The sequence below is a fragment of the Perca fluviatilis genome, chromosome 10, assembly GCF_010015445.1.
Source record: "Perca fluviatilis chromosome 10, GENO_Pfluv_1.0, whole genome shotgun sequence".
Classification (NCBI taxonomy): domain Eukaryota; kingdom Metazoa; phylum Chordata; class Actinopteri; order Perciformes; family Percidae; genus Perca; species Perca fluviatilis.
The window spans coordinates 35,109,776-35,127,455 of record NC_053121.1 but is presented as its reverse complement, the minus strand read 5'-3'; the positions used below and the strand labels follow the sequence as shown (position 1 = coordinate 35,127,455).

Here is a 17,680-nt window from a genome sequence, read left to right as displayed (position 1 = left end):
ATCATCTGCAAACATTGAAAACCGAAATGCTTTTCCCACTCTATTAAACATACCATTAATTAGTATATTAAAAAAAAATATCATAAGCTTTTTCAATGTCCAGAAACACTGCAACAACGGCTTCTTTATTTGCGATGGCTTTTTTAATGTCAATATCTAAATCTAAAACAGCATCCATTGTTGACCGCCCTTGCCTAAATCCACTCTGATATTCCACAAAATATCCACTTTTCTCCAGTTTATCCACAAGTCTATCTGTAATCATGCGCTCCATAATTTTACATAAAACAGAGGTTAATGCAATTGGTCTGTAAGAACTTGGGTTATCTGTTTTTTTCCCTGGTTTTACAATGGGAATAATTACAGCATGTTTCCACTCTTTAGGAAGACAGCCACTCTCCCATACATTATTAATTAGGGCAATAACTTCTTCTCCTAACAAATCACCAGAATTTTTAAATACCTGATATCCCAACCCATCCCTGCCAGGTGAGGTATCTTTACCCTGAGCAATAGCTTTTTGTAGTTCTATTGAGAAAAATACATTATCATCAGAATTATCACAAAAAATCTCATTTTTTTCTGACTCATGTAGGCTACGTTTGTTTGTGTGGAAAGCTTTTGTTAAGCAACTGTAGGGCATTCGGAAATGTCAACAGATGAGCGCATCAGCGCACACGGGGCAACAAGCGCACGTTAATCAGCTGTTGCCTTATCGCGCTGATGTGACCGAGCCCGACAAGACCCCGACCATAATTTCTAAATATCTGTCCGAACAACCGCCCCGGCCCGGCCGGGTGTACCGTCGGGACCCGTCGGCCTCGGGTCGGGTATCCATGCCTTACTGTTCCCGGACAGGGGCGGATCTACCGGGGTGGCATAGGGTGGCAAATGCCACCCTAAAAGAAAGCCTTGCCACCCCTGCTGCCACCCCAGTTGGCAGCATCGAATTAAAAGTTACGGCCAATTTGACCATTTACGAGCGTGAATCTCCAAAGTCCGACTGCAGTGAATGCAGCACGAGATGATGCCAGAGCGACAACAGCCTGATTTGTTTGGAAAACTGAGTGGCGCTAAGCGAGGGAGCCAGGAGTCGTGAGGAAAGGAGACACAGGAGGAAAGAGGTCAAAACGGATTAACATCTATCAAGAAATGAAATTATAACCAAAGCACAGTACTAGCATAGTTGCGATGCTGATTTTGAGATGATAAAAATCAGGTTGAAGAACGTTATTTTGCTAACTAGCTATACATATAATTACTTAGGTCTGACATCTGTTCTGTGTAAAGTAGGCTACAAAAGCTAAAATTGATTCAACGTCTGTCAAGGAAAACATTGTAAAATTACTTTTAATCTTATAGAAATGAAGAGGAAAGGTAGCATATGTAGTTTTTTCTCACCAAAGAGAAAGGCGAGAGAAATAGACAATGAACAACTGAGCAAGGTAGATGGAGAAGATGAGGTGGAAGGAGAGAGAAAGGAAGTGGAAGGAGAGAGAGAAGAGGTGGAAGGAGAGAGAGAAGAGGTGGAAGGAGAGAGAAGAGGTGGAAGGAGAGAGAGAAGATGAAGACAAGGTGGAGAGAAAAGTGCAACAGAAACATGACAGAGACAGAATACAAGGCCAAGGTGACCAGGGACAGGAGGAGGTGGAGAACACCACAGCGGTGAAGATATGGAGGGAGAGCATCACCAGGAGGAGGAAAAAAAAAAAAAAAAAAAAAAAAAAAAAAAAAGGGAAAAAAAAAAAAAAAAAAAAAAGGGCCGCCCCCAAAAAAAAAAAAAAAAAAAAAGGGGGCCCCCCCCCAACAAAAAACCCCCGGCGGGGGAGGTCCCTACACGCGGTATGGAAACTGTTGCTGCACATATAGTTACATATGAATAAGAACAACAAATGACAAAGACGGACATTTTTATAAAATTTAAGAGACATTGCTTTGACATCAAATAAATATAAAAGTTCACGTTTACTTAAATATTAATAATTAGGGAAAGTTGTCAGTGTGATGAGATGGGGAGATGAGTTTTTATATTATGTGTAGAATGTATTTTAGATCTATTGCTCAGATGAAATTAAAAAATTAAACAAATGAACCTAAAAATCCTCTCCCAGCCTAATGTTAGTGTGTGTTAACACAGTCTGATGGTTATAACTAATCAATGACAGTTCCTAATGCTGCCTGCAACGCTGCCTCTCTGACAGTCCAAAACAGTTTGCTTCCACCTCTCACACATCTGCCACTAATCACTTGGGTCTTACCTTAATGCCTGTCCTGTGATAATACCCCTTACTTCTATCATACTTCTATATCTCCTATTAAGTGTGATCACATTGTATGGTCATAATATGAACCGTTTCAAATGAAACCTCAAATGCAGGGCATTGATTGCATGAGATTAAGTTTGTCTGTATGAGTCTCTAAATGGCAGCCTGTGCCCTTTCGTAGTGGGTACATACTATTTCTCATCACTGTGATAAAATTCAGTATATATACGTCTGCCATCAAAAATTTCTGCCCCCCTCTCGCCACCCCATAAATATTTTTCTAGATCCGCCCCTGTTCCCGGACCTATACAGGCCCCTTCAAACAGTTCCTCACAAAACCCACACTATCCAATCCAAAATCACAACTAGTCACAAAGTTTCCAACACACAACTCTCCGATTACCCGGCACGAAAGGAAGCAGTGAATTACCCCGAACGACCGTCTGTCTGTCTAACCTAAGTTGAAGATCAACAAACTTGTCTACCAGCGTCTACCTGCCCACCTCCGTCAACAGACCGGACTGAAATGGAGAGCTGAGCGGCACCGTAGGCTAATACTCGAAACGGTAGTAATAATAGGGCGACCAAAAAATTCGGGACAGTCTCGAAATCCTGCCCTAATTGTAAATTAGAGCAAGGTCTCAAGAGCAGACTCTGGAGTACCCTAGTTAGTCTGATAGAACATTAAAAACTGTTCGGTGATTGAGCTCGCGGTCCGGCAGATGGTCCGGGGAGCTCTGCCTGCGACCCGCTTCCAAAAAGTTCCGAAAGTCCTCCTCGTCTCCAAAATAAAAGCCCCTCCATCCCCGTCGGGAGACAACGGGGTGGCATCACAGGTGAGGATCTGGGGTTGAAATACTTCACCAAAGGTTACAAAAATACAACCCCTTTTAGGTTATAGAGTAGACGAAGATAGCGCAAGTTGCGGCCATGAGGCCAGGGAAAGTGCACGTGCAGGCACCCAATAAAAATAATAAATCATTTTGGTGCGGAGTTTTTAAATTCATGTGTAAACCCCCACCCGTCTCGTCCCAAATTTTACATTCTCGGAAACATGCAGCTAATATGGCGATGCTAGACAGCCCACCTTAAGTGAATTCACTTCAATAGCATAGCCATTTCAAAAAAAAATGTCAAGAGGTTGACAGTAGGCTAAATATTGAAATAATGGCATTGTTTATGCTTGAGCAAATGAAAGACAACTTTATAAAAGCCTGGAATATTGGATTATACCATGAAGACAATAATGAAAAGGTTAAGATGCACATTCATTTGATATTATTAACCAACAGGATTTAAATGTAAAGTTTGGTTTACACTCCGAAGCACAAGGTGGCGGTAATGAGCATTAACCGCTGGTTTCAAACCGTCGCTAAAGCATTACGTAGAGTTCCAAGATGGCGTCGCAGTACTACCAAGAGATGCAAGAGAGCTTCAAAAATAACAACAAAAGTCGAGAATTCCCGGCTCACACAGCCAAAGTCCACTCGGTGGCGTGGAGCTGTGATGGCAGGAGGCTCGCCTCCGGGTCGTTTGACAAAACAGCCAGCGTTTTTCTCCTGGAAAAGGACCGTTTGGTGAGCCCCTGTGGCAGGTCTTCGGCTAGCATACTAGCATTAGCCTCGTTTCAGAGAATGGATGGGATTGATGCGTAGGGTTTCGCTCCCGGTTAATTTAGTAAACGCAAACAAACGCAACGTATTTATACCGGCTATAATATTTATGAGCCACATGTGTATGAAACACGTCGGCTTATAAATCTAGCCACAGCTACGGGTTATGGCCTTTGATAATTTAAAATGCTACGGCAAAATCCCAAATGTTACGTTAACATTCTCACTGCCGAAATGCCTGAAGACGATAACGTCAATAGAAAAATAGAAACACTCAGAATGTATCTAACGCATTGTTTACAAGAATAAATATGTTCTCATAAATGCCTGCTTATTTATAATATAGCATAATATATTTGTTTTTACGCATGCCCAGTCACGAGCACAGACGAGTAACGCACGAGGTGTAACGTTATATATTGATTTTTCTAATTTCTTTTCACGCTTTGAACAAATGCCGAACTGAAGAGTGTTTCATAGGGATGAAGTTATACTTGTTTTTGTCCATGCTTCTTGACGTGGTACGCTAACAAGTAAACTCTAAAATGATGATGCTTTCTGAATGATGTTCTGCATGAACAACACATCAGAAAGATGTATACCCTTAACTTAACCTCGTTCTGAATTGGCTTTTTGTTTTTAAATTGTTTTACATTTTACAGTGGGTAATAGAGCTGAGCAATATATCGATATGATATCGTGATATGAGGCTAGATATCGTCTTAGATTTTGGATATCGTAATGTGGCATAAGTGTTGTCTTTTCCTGGTTTTAAAGGCTGCATTACAGTAAATTGATGTCATTTTCTGAACTCCCCAGACTGTAACTGTTCTATTATTTGCCTTTACCCACTTAGTCATTATATCCACATTACTGAAGATTATTTATCAAAACTCTCATTGTGTAAATAGTCAACACTACAATATCGTTGCGGTATCGATATCGAGGTATTTGGTCAAAAATATCGTGATATTTGATTTTCTCCCTATCGCCCAGCCCTAGTGGTTAATACAAAAGTGAAAAACAACCACAGTGGAACTCAATTTTAAATGTATTAGAGATGCACCGATTACAACTTTCTAGGCCGATTTTCTTTGAGTTAGGCCAGCCGATACCGATTTCATTTTTTCTAACCACTTTACAGCATACACAAATATTTATTTTCTATCTTTTCTTTAATAGAACATAGAACATGTTTTTAACAGATAATGGATCACTATAAAATAGAACTATATAAATTACTCCTGGTGTGGGAAATCCACACACATCTAAAGTGCAACGTTAGGGAAGAACCATTTCCTTCTTTTGACATCCAGTATCCAACTACAAAAATGTGATTTTGGTGTTGTCCCTCCACGCCCTTCTTTTTCCTTCCAGGTGTTGCATATTGTAAATTTGTTATCTTCTGCACACACGCTGAAGAATTTCCAAATAGCTGACATGTTGCAGGTTAATTCCTGAGGTTCCCTACATGTGCGAGAATAGCACGGACACGCGCTTCACACCACCAGCGGGTACGCGCCACACACGGTGGAAAAAGTTGAGAGAAAGGAAAAAGAGAGTGTGCTTTCGTGTCCATGTGTGCGTGCATCCTTGAGAACTGTAACTCATATAACTTATGAAGGCAGTTAATTGTAGCATTGACTGACATGAAATCGGCATATGTCAGACTGACCTGCCGGTCGCTGGTCATGACCGAGCACGTGAAAACCTGCCAATTCTGGTCACCGGCTGGTCTATCGGTGCATCTCTAGTATTAAATGTTAATATGAGATTTTATTTAGATGCGTTAATGTTACCACGGATGAAGGAACTGTCAGAAATTCCTTCGATCTCGGACTCAGAATTACTACGTGGGAACGTACGTAAGTGTTTGAATAACTTGTCTCATTTGTTAAATGTTCTGTGTGTCTCTCTCTCCCCCCAGGTGAAGGAGAACAACTACAGAGGTCATGGTGACAGTGTGGATCAGCTCTGCTGGCATCCAACCAACCCAGATCTGTTTGTCACAGCATCTGGAGACAAGACCATTCGCATATGGGACGTCCGGACCACCAAATGCATTGCCACTGTCAATACGAAAGGTAAGACCTTAGTTCATGTGGTGGCTGGGGTTTTGATCCACAGGGGCTTTCAAAAAGTACATACCCAAGCAGTTTTTCATTTTTATGTAACATAAATAATTAGAAATTGCAAATATAAAATGTAAATTAGACATGTATGTTTTTGTTTTGATTTAAGTAAAGGTGCTGTAGGTAGGATTGTGAAGATCAGTTTCGCAAATATGACAGTTAGTTTTATAAGGCTTACCTACTGCACCTTTTAACAAAAGGCATTAGTAAGGAGTGAAATGAGAAAAGAAATCAGACATTTGACATTTTGCCCAAAGTCTGTTTTCTATCTGTTTTGCTCTTTTAAAAACTGGATGAAGTTGATTAGAGTGGAGCGAGATGTGATTTCTGATCACCACGAAGGTAGTCATGTAACAGGAATACTATGTGAGAATTCTGTGGAAGTTGGCATGGCTGCAAACTGTCAGCCAGAAGCTTAACAGCATGACTCCACACGCTAGTTTTTACACTGACACTTCCTGAAGTACACCTCCTACGACTGACAGAACCGAAAAGACGCTCTGCTTCCTCCCTGCTGCTCTGTTTTCCTCTGCCCAAATGAACAAAAAAAGTCAACTAATCCATATGCTGCAAAACCCTTAAGTCATTAAGCTGATTTATGAAGTCTCAAAACCACGAGTTTAGGGCATGAAAGTTAAAACTAGGGCTAAATTATTTGGGAGAATAAAAATCTAATTGCGATTTTTCCTGCCAGATATTGCAATTACGATATGATTTGTGATTTTAAAAAAATAAATAAAAAAAGTATAGCTAAAGTTCAATATTCACTGTGTAACAGATGAAATGGAGCATTATAACATGGGACACCTAGCCTGGATGCCAGCCAACTTAGCCCCGCCCACAAAATTTGAGGTCGGGAAGTTCGGTCTGGACTTGCTCCGTTGAGGAGCAATTATTGCCAATCAATCAAATTGTTGGACAGATGATCAACAGTAACCGAATCAACCACGTCACCAAAGAACGCTTGGGTTGAATTTGTTAAGAACAGGTGGCTGCCGCTGGAGAACTGAGATGTATAGATTCCACCATCACATCTGTTACAGACTATATTGACAGCGCATTCATTTTAAAATCCTCAGCGGAGGAGCCTCAACAACTGCCCGAAAGCACGGTAGCGTTATATGGTGGAGCGAGATAGAGAGAGTGAAGAGAGGGAGAACAAAGCCTTGAATCATTGAAATAAAATGTGTTTTCGCCGATTCATTTCTAGAAATGCAACTGTAGCGAGCATATGAACTGCCAATAAGTGTTTTTCTTTAAATAAGCATGGAATTTGGTTGCCCTGAACAACAATCACAACAGCAAATAGAAAAATGCAACAGCAAATCATAAAACACAACGGCAAATAGGAAAACACTTCAACAAATCATAAAGCAGCATTAACTTCTACCAGAAAAGGTAGGGCCTATCTAGCAGAGGACGGACCCTCCTGATTGGACAGACTGTCCAACTGACTGAGGTGAAAAACACAGAAAAGTGCCTACTTTTAACAGACGCTCCAATCACGAGGGTCCATCCTCTTCTAGATAGGCCCTACCTTTTCCGTTAGAAGTTAATGCCCATGTGTTTTATGATTTGTTGAAATGTTTTCCTACTTGCCGTTGTGTTTTTCTGTTTGCTGTTGTGATTTGCACTTCAGGGCCACCGTAATGGAACATTGAACAATCAAACACAGAATTTATCACAAAAGCTAAAGTTAAAATAATAATAAAAACAATTCAAATAAGAAACATCAGTACTTTCCTGTAAACTGAAATGTCTGATATGCCTCAGTTCAACAGCAGCGTCTATGTACATGTTGCACCTTCTACCATCATGTTCAATACAGTAATAACAAATAAAAAAAATGCACTGAAAGTAGGACATTTCTGTAAACTATCTGTGATAAGAAACATTCCCTCATTTATCTTACAAAAAAAAAAAAAAAACATGACGCAATGAAACGTATTAAACCAAATGTTACACCAAACATGCAACTAAATATTCCCGTTCGATTTATCGCGGTCTTCACGATTAGCCAATCGCATTCTTTTCAAATTGCCATTTCGATTTGAAAATGATGAATCATTCAGCCCTAGTTAAAACCCTTTCCAAGTACGTTAAATATGAAACCCCTCCCTGATAAATCACCGTCATTGAAAAAGCGATTTTAAAATAGTCGCATATATATATTTTTTAGGAGAGAACATCAACATCTGCTGGAGCCCTGATGGTCAGACCATCGCTGTTGGGAACAAAGATGATGTGGTGACCTTTATCGACGCCAAGACCCATCGCTCCAGGGCAGAGGAGCAGTTTAAGTTCGAGGTGAACGAGATCTCCTGGAACAACGACAACGACATGTTCTTCCTCACCAACGGCAACGGCTGCATCAATGTTCTGAGGTAGGAAACCAAAACAGAGTGCAACAGGGGATTTAGCACCAGGCAGTCTTGCAGAATTAGCAAACTTCTGAATTTGTATTTATTTATTTTTTCCAACTTCTAGTATATTCACGAAAAGCTGTCTGAACCTGCCGGTTTCCGAGTCAGCCGCTCCCCGCTGAAAGTGGGATGATGGATACTTTTTTTGGCGTTTTGATTTTCCTCTGGGAAACGGTTTCTGTAGTCAGTATAATTCATACCACAGACCAATACAAAGCCTGATAATGGAAGGCTCTAGAAGAAACTGATCAAGTTGTGGATTTCTTTTGTCCTATGCTGAGGGACCACAATGGAAATACGTCTTTGGGCTTTATTGTGTCATCCCTGACATTTTATCTATTTTAATGTATGACACAGAGTACGGTTTCATATTTTATATTGAAGTGGTCAAATATAATCAGCCAATCAATTGCCCCAAATATTATTTTCTCAGGCGACACGCAAGATGTGGTGGCTCATTTATTGGACAGTCTTTGGTAATAGGTCATCCTGCTTAATATAGCTGCACTTGCTCTGCACACCGGTTTACTCTGCCATGGCATAGATGGAGTTCACCCTTTTATAAAGTGCTAAAGACCCCTGCCAACAGTGGACCATGCACTCCATAACAATTCAAGGCACACATGAAAATCCTACATCCACTAATGCAACAACAAATAAATTGTACTCAAGAATTTTAGATCTCCTTGTGTGTTTTTATTTATTTTTTATTTGTATTTTAGTAGTGTTCAGAATCTCATATACACCTATTTTTTAAAGATGAGATAAACAAACAAACCTACAAATGAACCAACAAAAAATAACACCATAGTAACAAAACTATAAATAAAACGGGGAGAAATCATTTTCAATCCAATAATCCTTATTTAGGCAGGTGGAAAAAGCATATTGGTGCTCATTTAAGTTTATCATTGGTAATTTTTTTTAAATGTAGGTCACTGGTACAATAGAAAGAAGATGACGTCGTCAAAACGATACAAAAAAAATGTCCAATGTATTGTTCCATAATCGTTTTTAGAGTGATGTCAAAAAACCAGACAGCAGAGAAGATGTGTGCAGTGCCACGTGACCTCTGCTGCGGTTTAAATCGGTTTGATATCACCATGAACCTGAGCAATGTTCTGGCGAGGCAGACTGTCCAAACCTCTCCCATTGCCTCCTACCCATAAGTACGTTCACCATGTGGTTGTTTTCTGTAGTTGTCTGGATTTAATTTTCAACCAATGTGGTATCTACTCAAAACTAGTCTCCCGTTGCCAGACCTTCCTCCACAGCGTTGTCGGGGAAGGTCTGCCTTTTCCACACTCCCAGTTGGGAGGAAAACGTGCTCTGGTTTATTGGCATTTATTTTAAACCGATCACAATCATCTTGGGCGGCGCTGACCCTCTGACGGAGCCACGGTGCCTCTGCAAAATAGCCTCGGGAAGGAACTTGTTTTGCTGGAACGTGGACATTGAAAAGTAGCTTTAGTCGTGGAACAGCAAACTCAGATTGGACAGATAGTCTAGCTAGCTGTCTGGATTTACCCTGCAGAGATCTGAGGAGCAGTTAACCATAGTCCTCAGAAACGCCAACCCAAAGAAAGAGGAAGGTAACGGCTATCCAGGCGGCAATCTCGGAAGTGGAACAGCGTGGATATAGACTAACTTAAAACCACAAAAGAAAAACGTTGTACCCTAAAATTTATCCCACCCATCTCTACATAACACCGCGGTTCCCAAAGGAAAACCCACCCAGGTAAATCAAGCTTTTCTTTCAGGGTTTTGGGTGAGCCACAATTTATTGTATTCACCTGTTACCGGAGTTGAAACACACCTGGTGTCAACATCTAGTTAGATCATTAAAACATGTAAAAGTTTCTTAGGGGGCTTTCACACCTACCTCATTTGGTCCAGACCTTTGGACTTTTCAGTTTGATCCGAACCAAAATTACAGGTGTGAAATCTCCCCAGGATCACGGTCTGGACCAAACGGACGAAAATTTGGTCCGACCAAAAGAGGTGGTCTCGGTCCGGATCAAACTGAACCATGGTCTGGTTTGTTTCTAGTGTGAAAGCATTTTTTGGATGGTTCGGACTTTCGGACCAAATACAAGAAGCTCTGGCAGGCTCTCCTTGTGTTACAAGACCGGAGAAGCTCCTTTTAAGGAATAGCTCGTTGCTTAGTGTGTACTACATAAAAGTGTGTAAAATTTTTTTCCCAAAAAAAAAAAAGATTGCCTATAAAAAAAAAAAAAAAAACACAGATTACTTGTTAAGTAAATGTACAGTGTAGGTTTCCGTTTGTCTCCGAATAAATGCTGAAGAAAGAAAGTTCCCGTGTCTCGCTTCTCAACATCACAACAAAACAGAAAGAGGGGAGTAGGGGAGAGCAGCAGGCAGTTAGAAAAACCCCCGACATAGAGAGAGGATACTGGAGGAGGGGGAAGCACGTCTACAAACCAATCAGTTATAAGTATCTGGAGACGCAGCTCACGTATGTGATGACTGCAGGACGTAGTTTTGTCACGTAGAGATCTTTAGTGCGCTTGCATAACTACAGTGTGGAACCAAAACTTTGAAACCAAAAACCGGATCAAATGCAAAAACATGAACCTTGGTCCGGACTTTGGTTTGGACTTTGAGGTGTGAAAGCCCCCCTTAGTCGTGTGGTTTCGGAGCTGGAATGACCTGTGTGTGTGTGTGTGTGTGTGTGTGTGTGTGTGTGTGTGTGTGTGTGTGTGTGTGTGTGTGTGTGTGTGTGTGTGTGTGTGTGTGTGTGTGTGTGTGTGTGTGTGTGTGTGTGTGTGTGTGTGTGTGTGTGTGTGTGTGTGTGTTCAGTTATCCGGAGCTGAAGCCCATCCAGTCCATCAACGCTCACCCGTCCAACTGCATCTGTATCAAGTTTGACCCCACGGGGAAATACTTCGCCACAGGTAGTGCCGACGCCCTCGTCAGCCTGTGGAACGTGGAGGAGCTGGTGTGCGTCCGCTGCTTCTCCAGGTCAGTGTCTGACGTGCTTCACATTTTAATGGCTACACATACCAGGGTTCAACCTTAAGTGAAAAGAGATTCTACTTACACAATGTCAATTTTTACTGGCCCCTATACAAATAATTTTCTTCTTCGGGAAAAAAAACAACACGTCAATAGCGATACAAAAAAAACCCAATGTCAATGACAAAATCTTCAACAGCGCCAAGCACCAACTTAATTGGTGTCATATCTCGCGAGCGTGATGAAACATACTCAAGAGCAAATATGATAATTTCACATGTACAGATATTACTTTTCGCGCATCAATTCAACAATCGAGAGTTGTACAGGCAGCTGCGAGAGTGAAACAAAACATAGGAAGAGGCTAATAGCTGGAACACACCGGGCGAGTATAGCAGCGTAGCGTGGTTATTTTTATTTCGGCGCCCATGTTATCCAATCTGTACGGCCACGGGATGGCCGCGTCGGCCCGCGCGCTGCAACGATTGTTTCTGGGTCTCCTCTATTTCTTGCCGACTGGGGCAAGAGAACGATAACATCATTTATGATACGATGATGCCCGAACGGGCAAATGGGTTGTTAGATTTGCTTGCCCGACGTTAGGGCTTTGACTTTTGCCCAAAAATCATATTCGAAGTTCGTTTGTATATTAATATTAATATTCGAATATATTCGAATATTTATTAATAATATTTTGACCATTAAATGCCTTCAGTTTAAAAAAAGAAATTAAGTCAGACCCTGGATTAAACACAGTGTGCTTTCGACAGGAAGTTCGGAGCATTCACCGTAGCCTACGTAAGTGGTCTGATGTTGATACTCGTGTGCTGGTGTGTGCGTCGAGCCAGTGTGTGTGTGGGCGGTGTTGCCAACTTAGCGCCTTTTTTTCACAAAAGCGACTAGCGACAAATGTGGCGACTTTCTGTAGAAAAGACAGCAACTTTCTGTAAAATAAAAAAAGAGTCGCCAGTATTGTCCAGCGAGCACGCCATGTATTTCTCTCCTGTGGCCGCCGAAACAGTCACCTTTCTTTTCTGTTGTGTGACTGAGGGCAGCGCCCCTGTGCTCTCCCCGTGTGCAGCAGCACTGAGCAGCAGGTAGAAAGGGGAGAAGGGACAGGGTGCGGCGCCGGTGTAGGTAGGAGAGACAGCGGAACGCGACGGGAGAAAGACGCCGCTGAGCTGGCCTGGCCCTGGTCTGGTCTGGCCCTGGCCTGGCCTGGCCTGGCCTGGCCCTGGTCTGGCCTGGCCCTGGGCCAGCCAGCATTCTTTGAGAATTCGGGGGGAATGCACCGCTACCGAGCCACGGCCGAGAGACGTGCGTCGCCGCGACGTGTAGTTACATTTTGAAATGCGTGAAAAAGCCTCGGAATCTGAACTGAAAACAACGTTTACAAGCAAATGCATTTACAAAAAATAATGCCCATAACAGGTTCGAATATTAAGGGCTGGCTAATATTCGTTTGAATATCATTATTCTTTTTAATATTCGAATGATATTCGAATAACGGTTCGAGTCAACGCCCTACCGCGGGTGGGTTTTTTTCCCCCCCCAAAAAAAAATATTTTAAATTTTCCCTGCATATGTTTTTGTGATAATACATTTTTTTTAAAATCTATTTCTTATTTTTGGTTTTACTTTTTTTGAGCAGTGATTGATAAATAGATGTATACATCACGGCATGAATACGGCATGCCACTTTATTTAATTATGACTTGACACTTCGGCGCAAAATGAACCTAGGAGTTAATAACACATGTACTGAGTTTGACCGTTCTCTGGGATATGTTTTCATGCTAATCGAATGTGACCAGTTTTAGCACAAACCGCTAATTAGCTTATAAAGCTTTTTCTACACCACTAACAAGGCTCAAAATAGCACCACACTTCCACGGTAGCATAATGAGGGTCCCTACATGTAAACCGAAGCAGTGAGAACTCAGGCACCATCTTGGGAAAACAGTTATGACCAGACGAATGCCGTGCAACCAGTAACCTAACTCAAGCACGGCGTTCGACTGGTCGTGACTGTTTTCCCAAGATGGCGCCCGCCTGTACGTGAACGCTACTGTCTTTCTAATCCATCTTTTTAATAAACTGTCTGCACACTTACTTCTCAATGCTTTGGTTTCCATGTAGGGACCCTCATTATGCTACCGTGGAAGTGTGGTGCTATTTTGAGCCTTGTTAGTGGTGTAAAAATAGAGATTTCTTTTTACTTTACCCGTGCCCCGACGACTAGCGTTATAAGCTATTAGCGGTTTGCGCTAAAACTGGTCACATTCGATTAGCATGAAAACAGATCCCAGAGAACGGTCAAACTCGGTACACATGTGTTATTAACCCCTAGGTTCATTTTGCACTGGAATTGTCCTTTAAGGTTATCTCATCGCTGAATCTATCCTGCTATTGAATCGTGGATTTCTTTTCATTGCTGCTGACGTTGTAGGCTGGACTGGCCTGTGAGGACGCTCAGCTTCAGCCACGATGGAAAGATGTTGGCCTCGGCCTCCGAGGATCACTTCATAGACATTGCAGAGGTGGAAACGGGTCAGTACGACAGTTTGCCCTATCAGAGAGACTTTTTGTCTGCTGTATCTTTGTCACAATGTAGTTGTCTGTTCTGAAAATAGAGTTAAAGTGCTCATATTATGCTGTTTGGCTTTTTCCCTTTCCTTTAATTGTGTTATATATCTTTTTTGTACATGTTATAGGTTTACAAAGTGAAAAAGCCCAAAGTCCACCCCAAAAGGACTTACCATCTCCTAGTCCTTACCTTGGTACTGTCAGGGCATGCCCTCATACTCTGCTTCTGACTGGCTAGTAGTCCTTACCTAGGTACTGTCAGGGCACGCCCTCATACTCTGTTTCTGACTGGCTAGTAGTCCTTACCTAGGTACTGCGCATGTGGAACAGAAGTGAGATGTCTCACTCTGTAGCTAAAACAGAGAGCTCAACACACAGGGTGAAAAGAGGAGCTGCAGCAATGTGCAGTACAACAAAAATATGGCGTTTTCTGAAAATGAAACCATGTAAACCTATTCTGATATAACCTCTAAATACAATTATGAACCTGAAAATGAGCATTAATATGAGCACTTTAAACAGAAAAAGTTTTGGATAATAAAATGGCAGAATCGCAACTTTTATAAAGTGTATGGTTATTCCCATACACTTAACAAACATTACTCAGGCAGAAGATTAGGTTTTGGGTCAGTATGTTGGAGCTTTAATCCATGCTAGCACGGCCAATTTGTACCATTTTGGGAGCACTTGTTACTTTTTGAATGGGAAAACCCCACTGGAGACTCTCTTCTCCAGGTCTTAAGTGTGTAAGGAATTTTATTTTTCAATTGAATATGATGCTCAAAATCATGTTTTGCGTGTGTGTAACAACATTTAAGAAACCAAAGTAAAATAATAATCGGATGATTTAAGAAAATTGCCACCGAAATGCAAGCAGGTCAAAGAATGTGTTTTAGTTGTTGTTTTTCCACTTCCTCATCTGTTATGTATGTGTGTAGGAGAGAAGCTGTGGGAGGTTCAGTGTGATTCTCCGACCTTCACCGTTGCCTGGCACCCAAAGAGGCCGCTGCTGGCCTACGCCTGCGACGACAAGGACGGCAAATACGACAACAACCGGGAGGCGGGCACCGTCAAACTGTTTGGTCTTCCCAATGACTCCTGAAACTGAACAGCTGAGTTTTTTTTTTTCTTTCTCCTAGTTTGCTCAACTTCTCATGATCAGTCAGACCTTAGGAGAGAGAAAAAGTAAGCAAAGCCTCGTGTCATACAGCTCCCAATGACTCTTAAAGCAACAGTAACCTTTTGTCACCAGCAGATGGCACCAACCTTCCTTTATAACACCTGACTTCATTCCCTGTTTTTATACACAGATAAAAACACAACTCCCAGTCCTGTAATATATTGTTTTTTATGTAAAATATGCGTTTTTTGATATTAAAATCTGTCTCTTTTTAAATATTCTGTCTTGAGCCTTTATTGCTGGATTACTTTGTTCAAATGTCGAATTAATGAGGGTTTTCAGATGGATAAATTGGAATGAGGCAGCTTTAAGTTCATGTTTCTAACTGTAATTAATTCTGTTTTCAATCTAAAGATAAATATCAATCACATGTTAATGCTTATTGCTATAAAAGTTGTGAAAATGATCCAACAGCAATCTATATATTTATGCTATCTGCTTAACACCATGTTGCAGAAGGAAGCTTAAAGGACCCAGCTGAGAGTCTGAACAGGAAAACATTCATATAATTACTCAGGACCTTGAACCATCGCTGCCTGCCTGCTTTATTATTGGATAATAAAAGGTGGAGATGGAAGTGAACATAACACACAAAAGCCCACAGCCTATCATTCACACACACGTACGCACCCCGAAAACACTCCCACGTCTGCCTCTGCACACGAGCCCAACAACAGATTGATTTATTACTTTTATATCAGGCTAATGTTGGACTCCTTAAATATTAAATTCAGTTCCCCACCGATGTAATGGTTGGTTCCTCCCTTGCTGCAGCCGCAGAAATTAGCATCATTTCATCAGCGCTTGTTCATGTAATAACTCTGTTACATCTTGTGTGATTTGGTTTTCATGGAAAATCTGTTCAACGCTTCTCTTACTGATGAGTAAATGGAAGATGTTGGAAGATGTGTTTCTGCCAGATTAACAGGGGGGCACGATTCAGAAAATGTCATGATTCAATTCAAAATCGATTACAAAAAACAGACAACGATTCACAGTATGTAAATGTAGGTACTTTTCCCATGTGATTTTTTTTTTTTTTTTATTAAATAGGAATTTATTTTTTGGAGCTTGAATCGTGATACGAATGCGAATAAATTTTTTTTTTGCACACAACTACAGATTAAGTAGGTTTACACAGGTTTTGGTGCTGTCTTTCAGACGGAACTACTGTACTCCACTGCTTTTATCCGACAGCTGGAGTTTGTAGTTTTAAAGTGCTCATATTATGCTTTTTGGCTTTTCCCCTTTCCTTTATTGTGTTTTATATCTTTGTTTGTGCATGTTATAGGTTTACAAAGTGAAAAAGCCCAAAGTCCCCCCCAAAGGGACTTACCATCTCCAACAGAAAACACTGTTCACCAAGTGCTCCAAACAGCTCTACTGTAGTCCAGCCTTTACTTCAGAGACAGACGTGGTCACTTTGGAACACACGTTATAATAGGCTCGTTCGAGATGAACTGCGCCTCGCCTGTAAAGTGGACGGGAGCAGCCGGGGGCGGTGACAAAAATCCGCTCTCAAATCGGACAGTTTGCAGCCGTTTCCAGCAGCCTTCAGGCTGAAGAGGAAGTGACAGAAACACTGTGGTCAGATTCCGATTTAATACAATATTATCAGACCCATATATCAGCTCTTAGTCTCCAGTTGTTTTTATTATGACAGAGTAGCTCTCAAAATGCTCTACATGTGATCTGTTGCTGATTTAAATTAACAACACACTGTAGATGATCTGTAGTCTGAACAGATTTAGTCTCTCTGACTTCTAAACATAACTATCAGCCTCACAACATGTGGTCTGTACACAATAAGCTTTTAAATCAGACAAATAGCAGTTAAAATCCTTCCAATTAAAAATCAATAAAAAGTTTATATAAAACGTCATGTTGAGTCGATTCTGAACCAATCAGCTGAGAGGCTGGCGTTTCCCAGCATGCCCTGGGTCGGCCTGGGTCTTGCAGTCGGTGGAGAGCAACTGCGGAGCCCGGCTTTAAAAACTGCGGCCGCCTTGATCTCGTGAGGTCATCGTTGCCCACGTGTGCGCGACGTCAGAGCGAGTCGGGATCAAGTCGGACACAAATCTAACCGGCATGCATCGGGCGCCGATCACCGGTGATCGATTCTGCACAGATCTGGCTCATCTCCAACGAGCTTAGTGCTCGCCTAGCTTCTAGCGTGGGACACCCTCATACTCTGCTTCTGACTGGCTAGTAGTCCTTACCTAGGTACTGTCAGGGCACGCCCTCATACTCTGCTTCTGACTGGCTAGTAGTCCTTACCTAGGTACTGTCAGAGCACGCCCTCATACTCTGCTTCTGACTGGCTAGTAGTCCTTACCTAGGTACTGTCAGGGCACGCCCTCATACTCTGCTTCTGACTGGCTAGTAGTCCTTACATAGGTACTGTCAGGGCACGCCCTCATACTCTGCTTCTGACTGGCTAGTAGTCCTTACCTAGGCACTGCGCATGTGCGACTCCCAACAAAGATGGAACAGAAGTGTGATGCCT

The 17,680-nt window shown here is 41.8% G+C and overlaps 1 protein-coding gene across 1 annotated transcript; it reads left to right on the top strand.

Moving 5' to 3' along the window:
• Positions 1 to 3,647: 3,647 nt before the first annotated feature.
• Positions 3,648 to 15,390, top strand: thoc3 (THO complex 3). The gene is made up of 6 exons (XM_039813159.1): positions 3,648 to 3,841; positions 5,805 to 5,961; positions 8,189 to 8,393; positions 11,253 to 11,414; positions 13,858 to 13,958; positions 14,933 to 15,390. The coding sequence occupies exons 1-6, from the start codon at positions 3,662 to 3,664 to the stop codon at positions 15,094 to 15,096; spliced, it is 969 nt and encodes a 322-aa protein (XP_039669093.1). The 5' UTR covers positions 3,648 to 3,661; the 3' UTR covers positions 15,097 to 15,390.
• The last annotated feature ends 2,290 nt before the right edge of the window (positions 15,391 to 17,680 follow it).

Excerpts from the sequence above, each read along its gene's own strand:
- thoc3 (XM_039813159.1), top strand. The coding sequence starts at position 3,662 with ATGGCGTCGCAGTACTACCAAGAGATGCAAGAGAGCTTCAAAAATAAC. Across the intron at positions 8,394-11,252 it reads GGCTGCATCAATGTTCTGAG|TTATCCGGAGCTGAAGCCCA; the intron begins GTAGGAAACCAA and ends GTGTGTGTTCAG. Across the intron at positions 13,959-14,932 it reads CATTGCAGAGGTGGAAACGG|GAGAGAAGCTGTGGGAGGTT; the intron begins GTCAGTACGACA and ends GTATGTGTGTAG.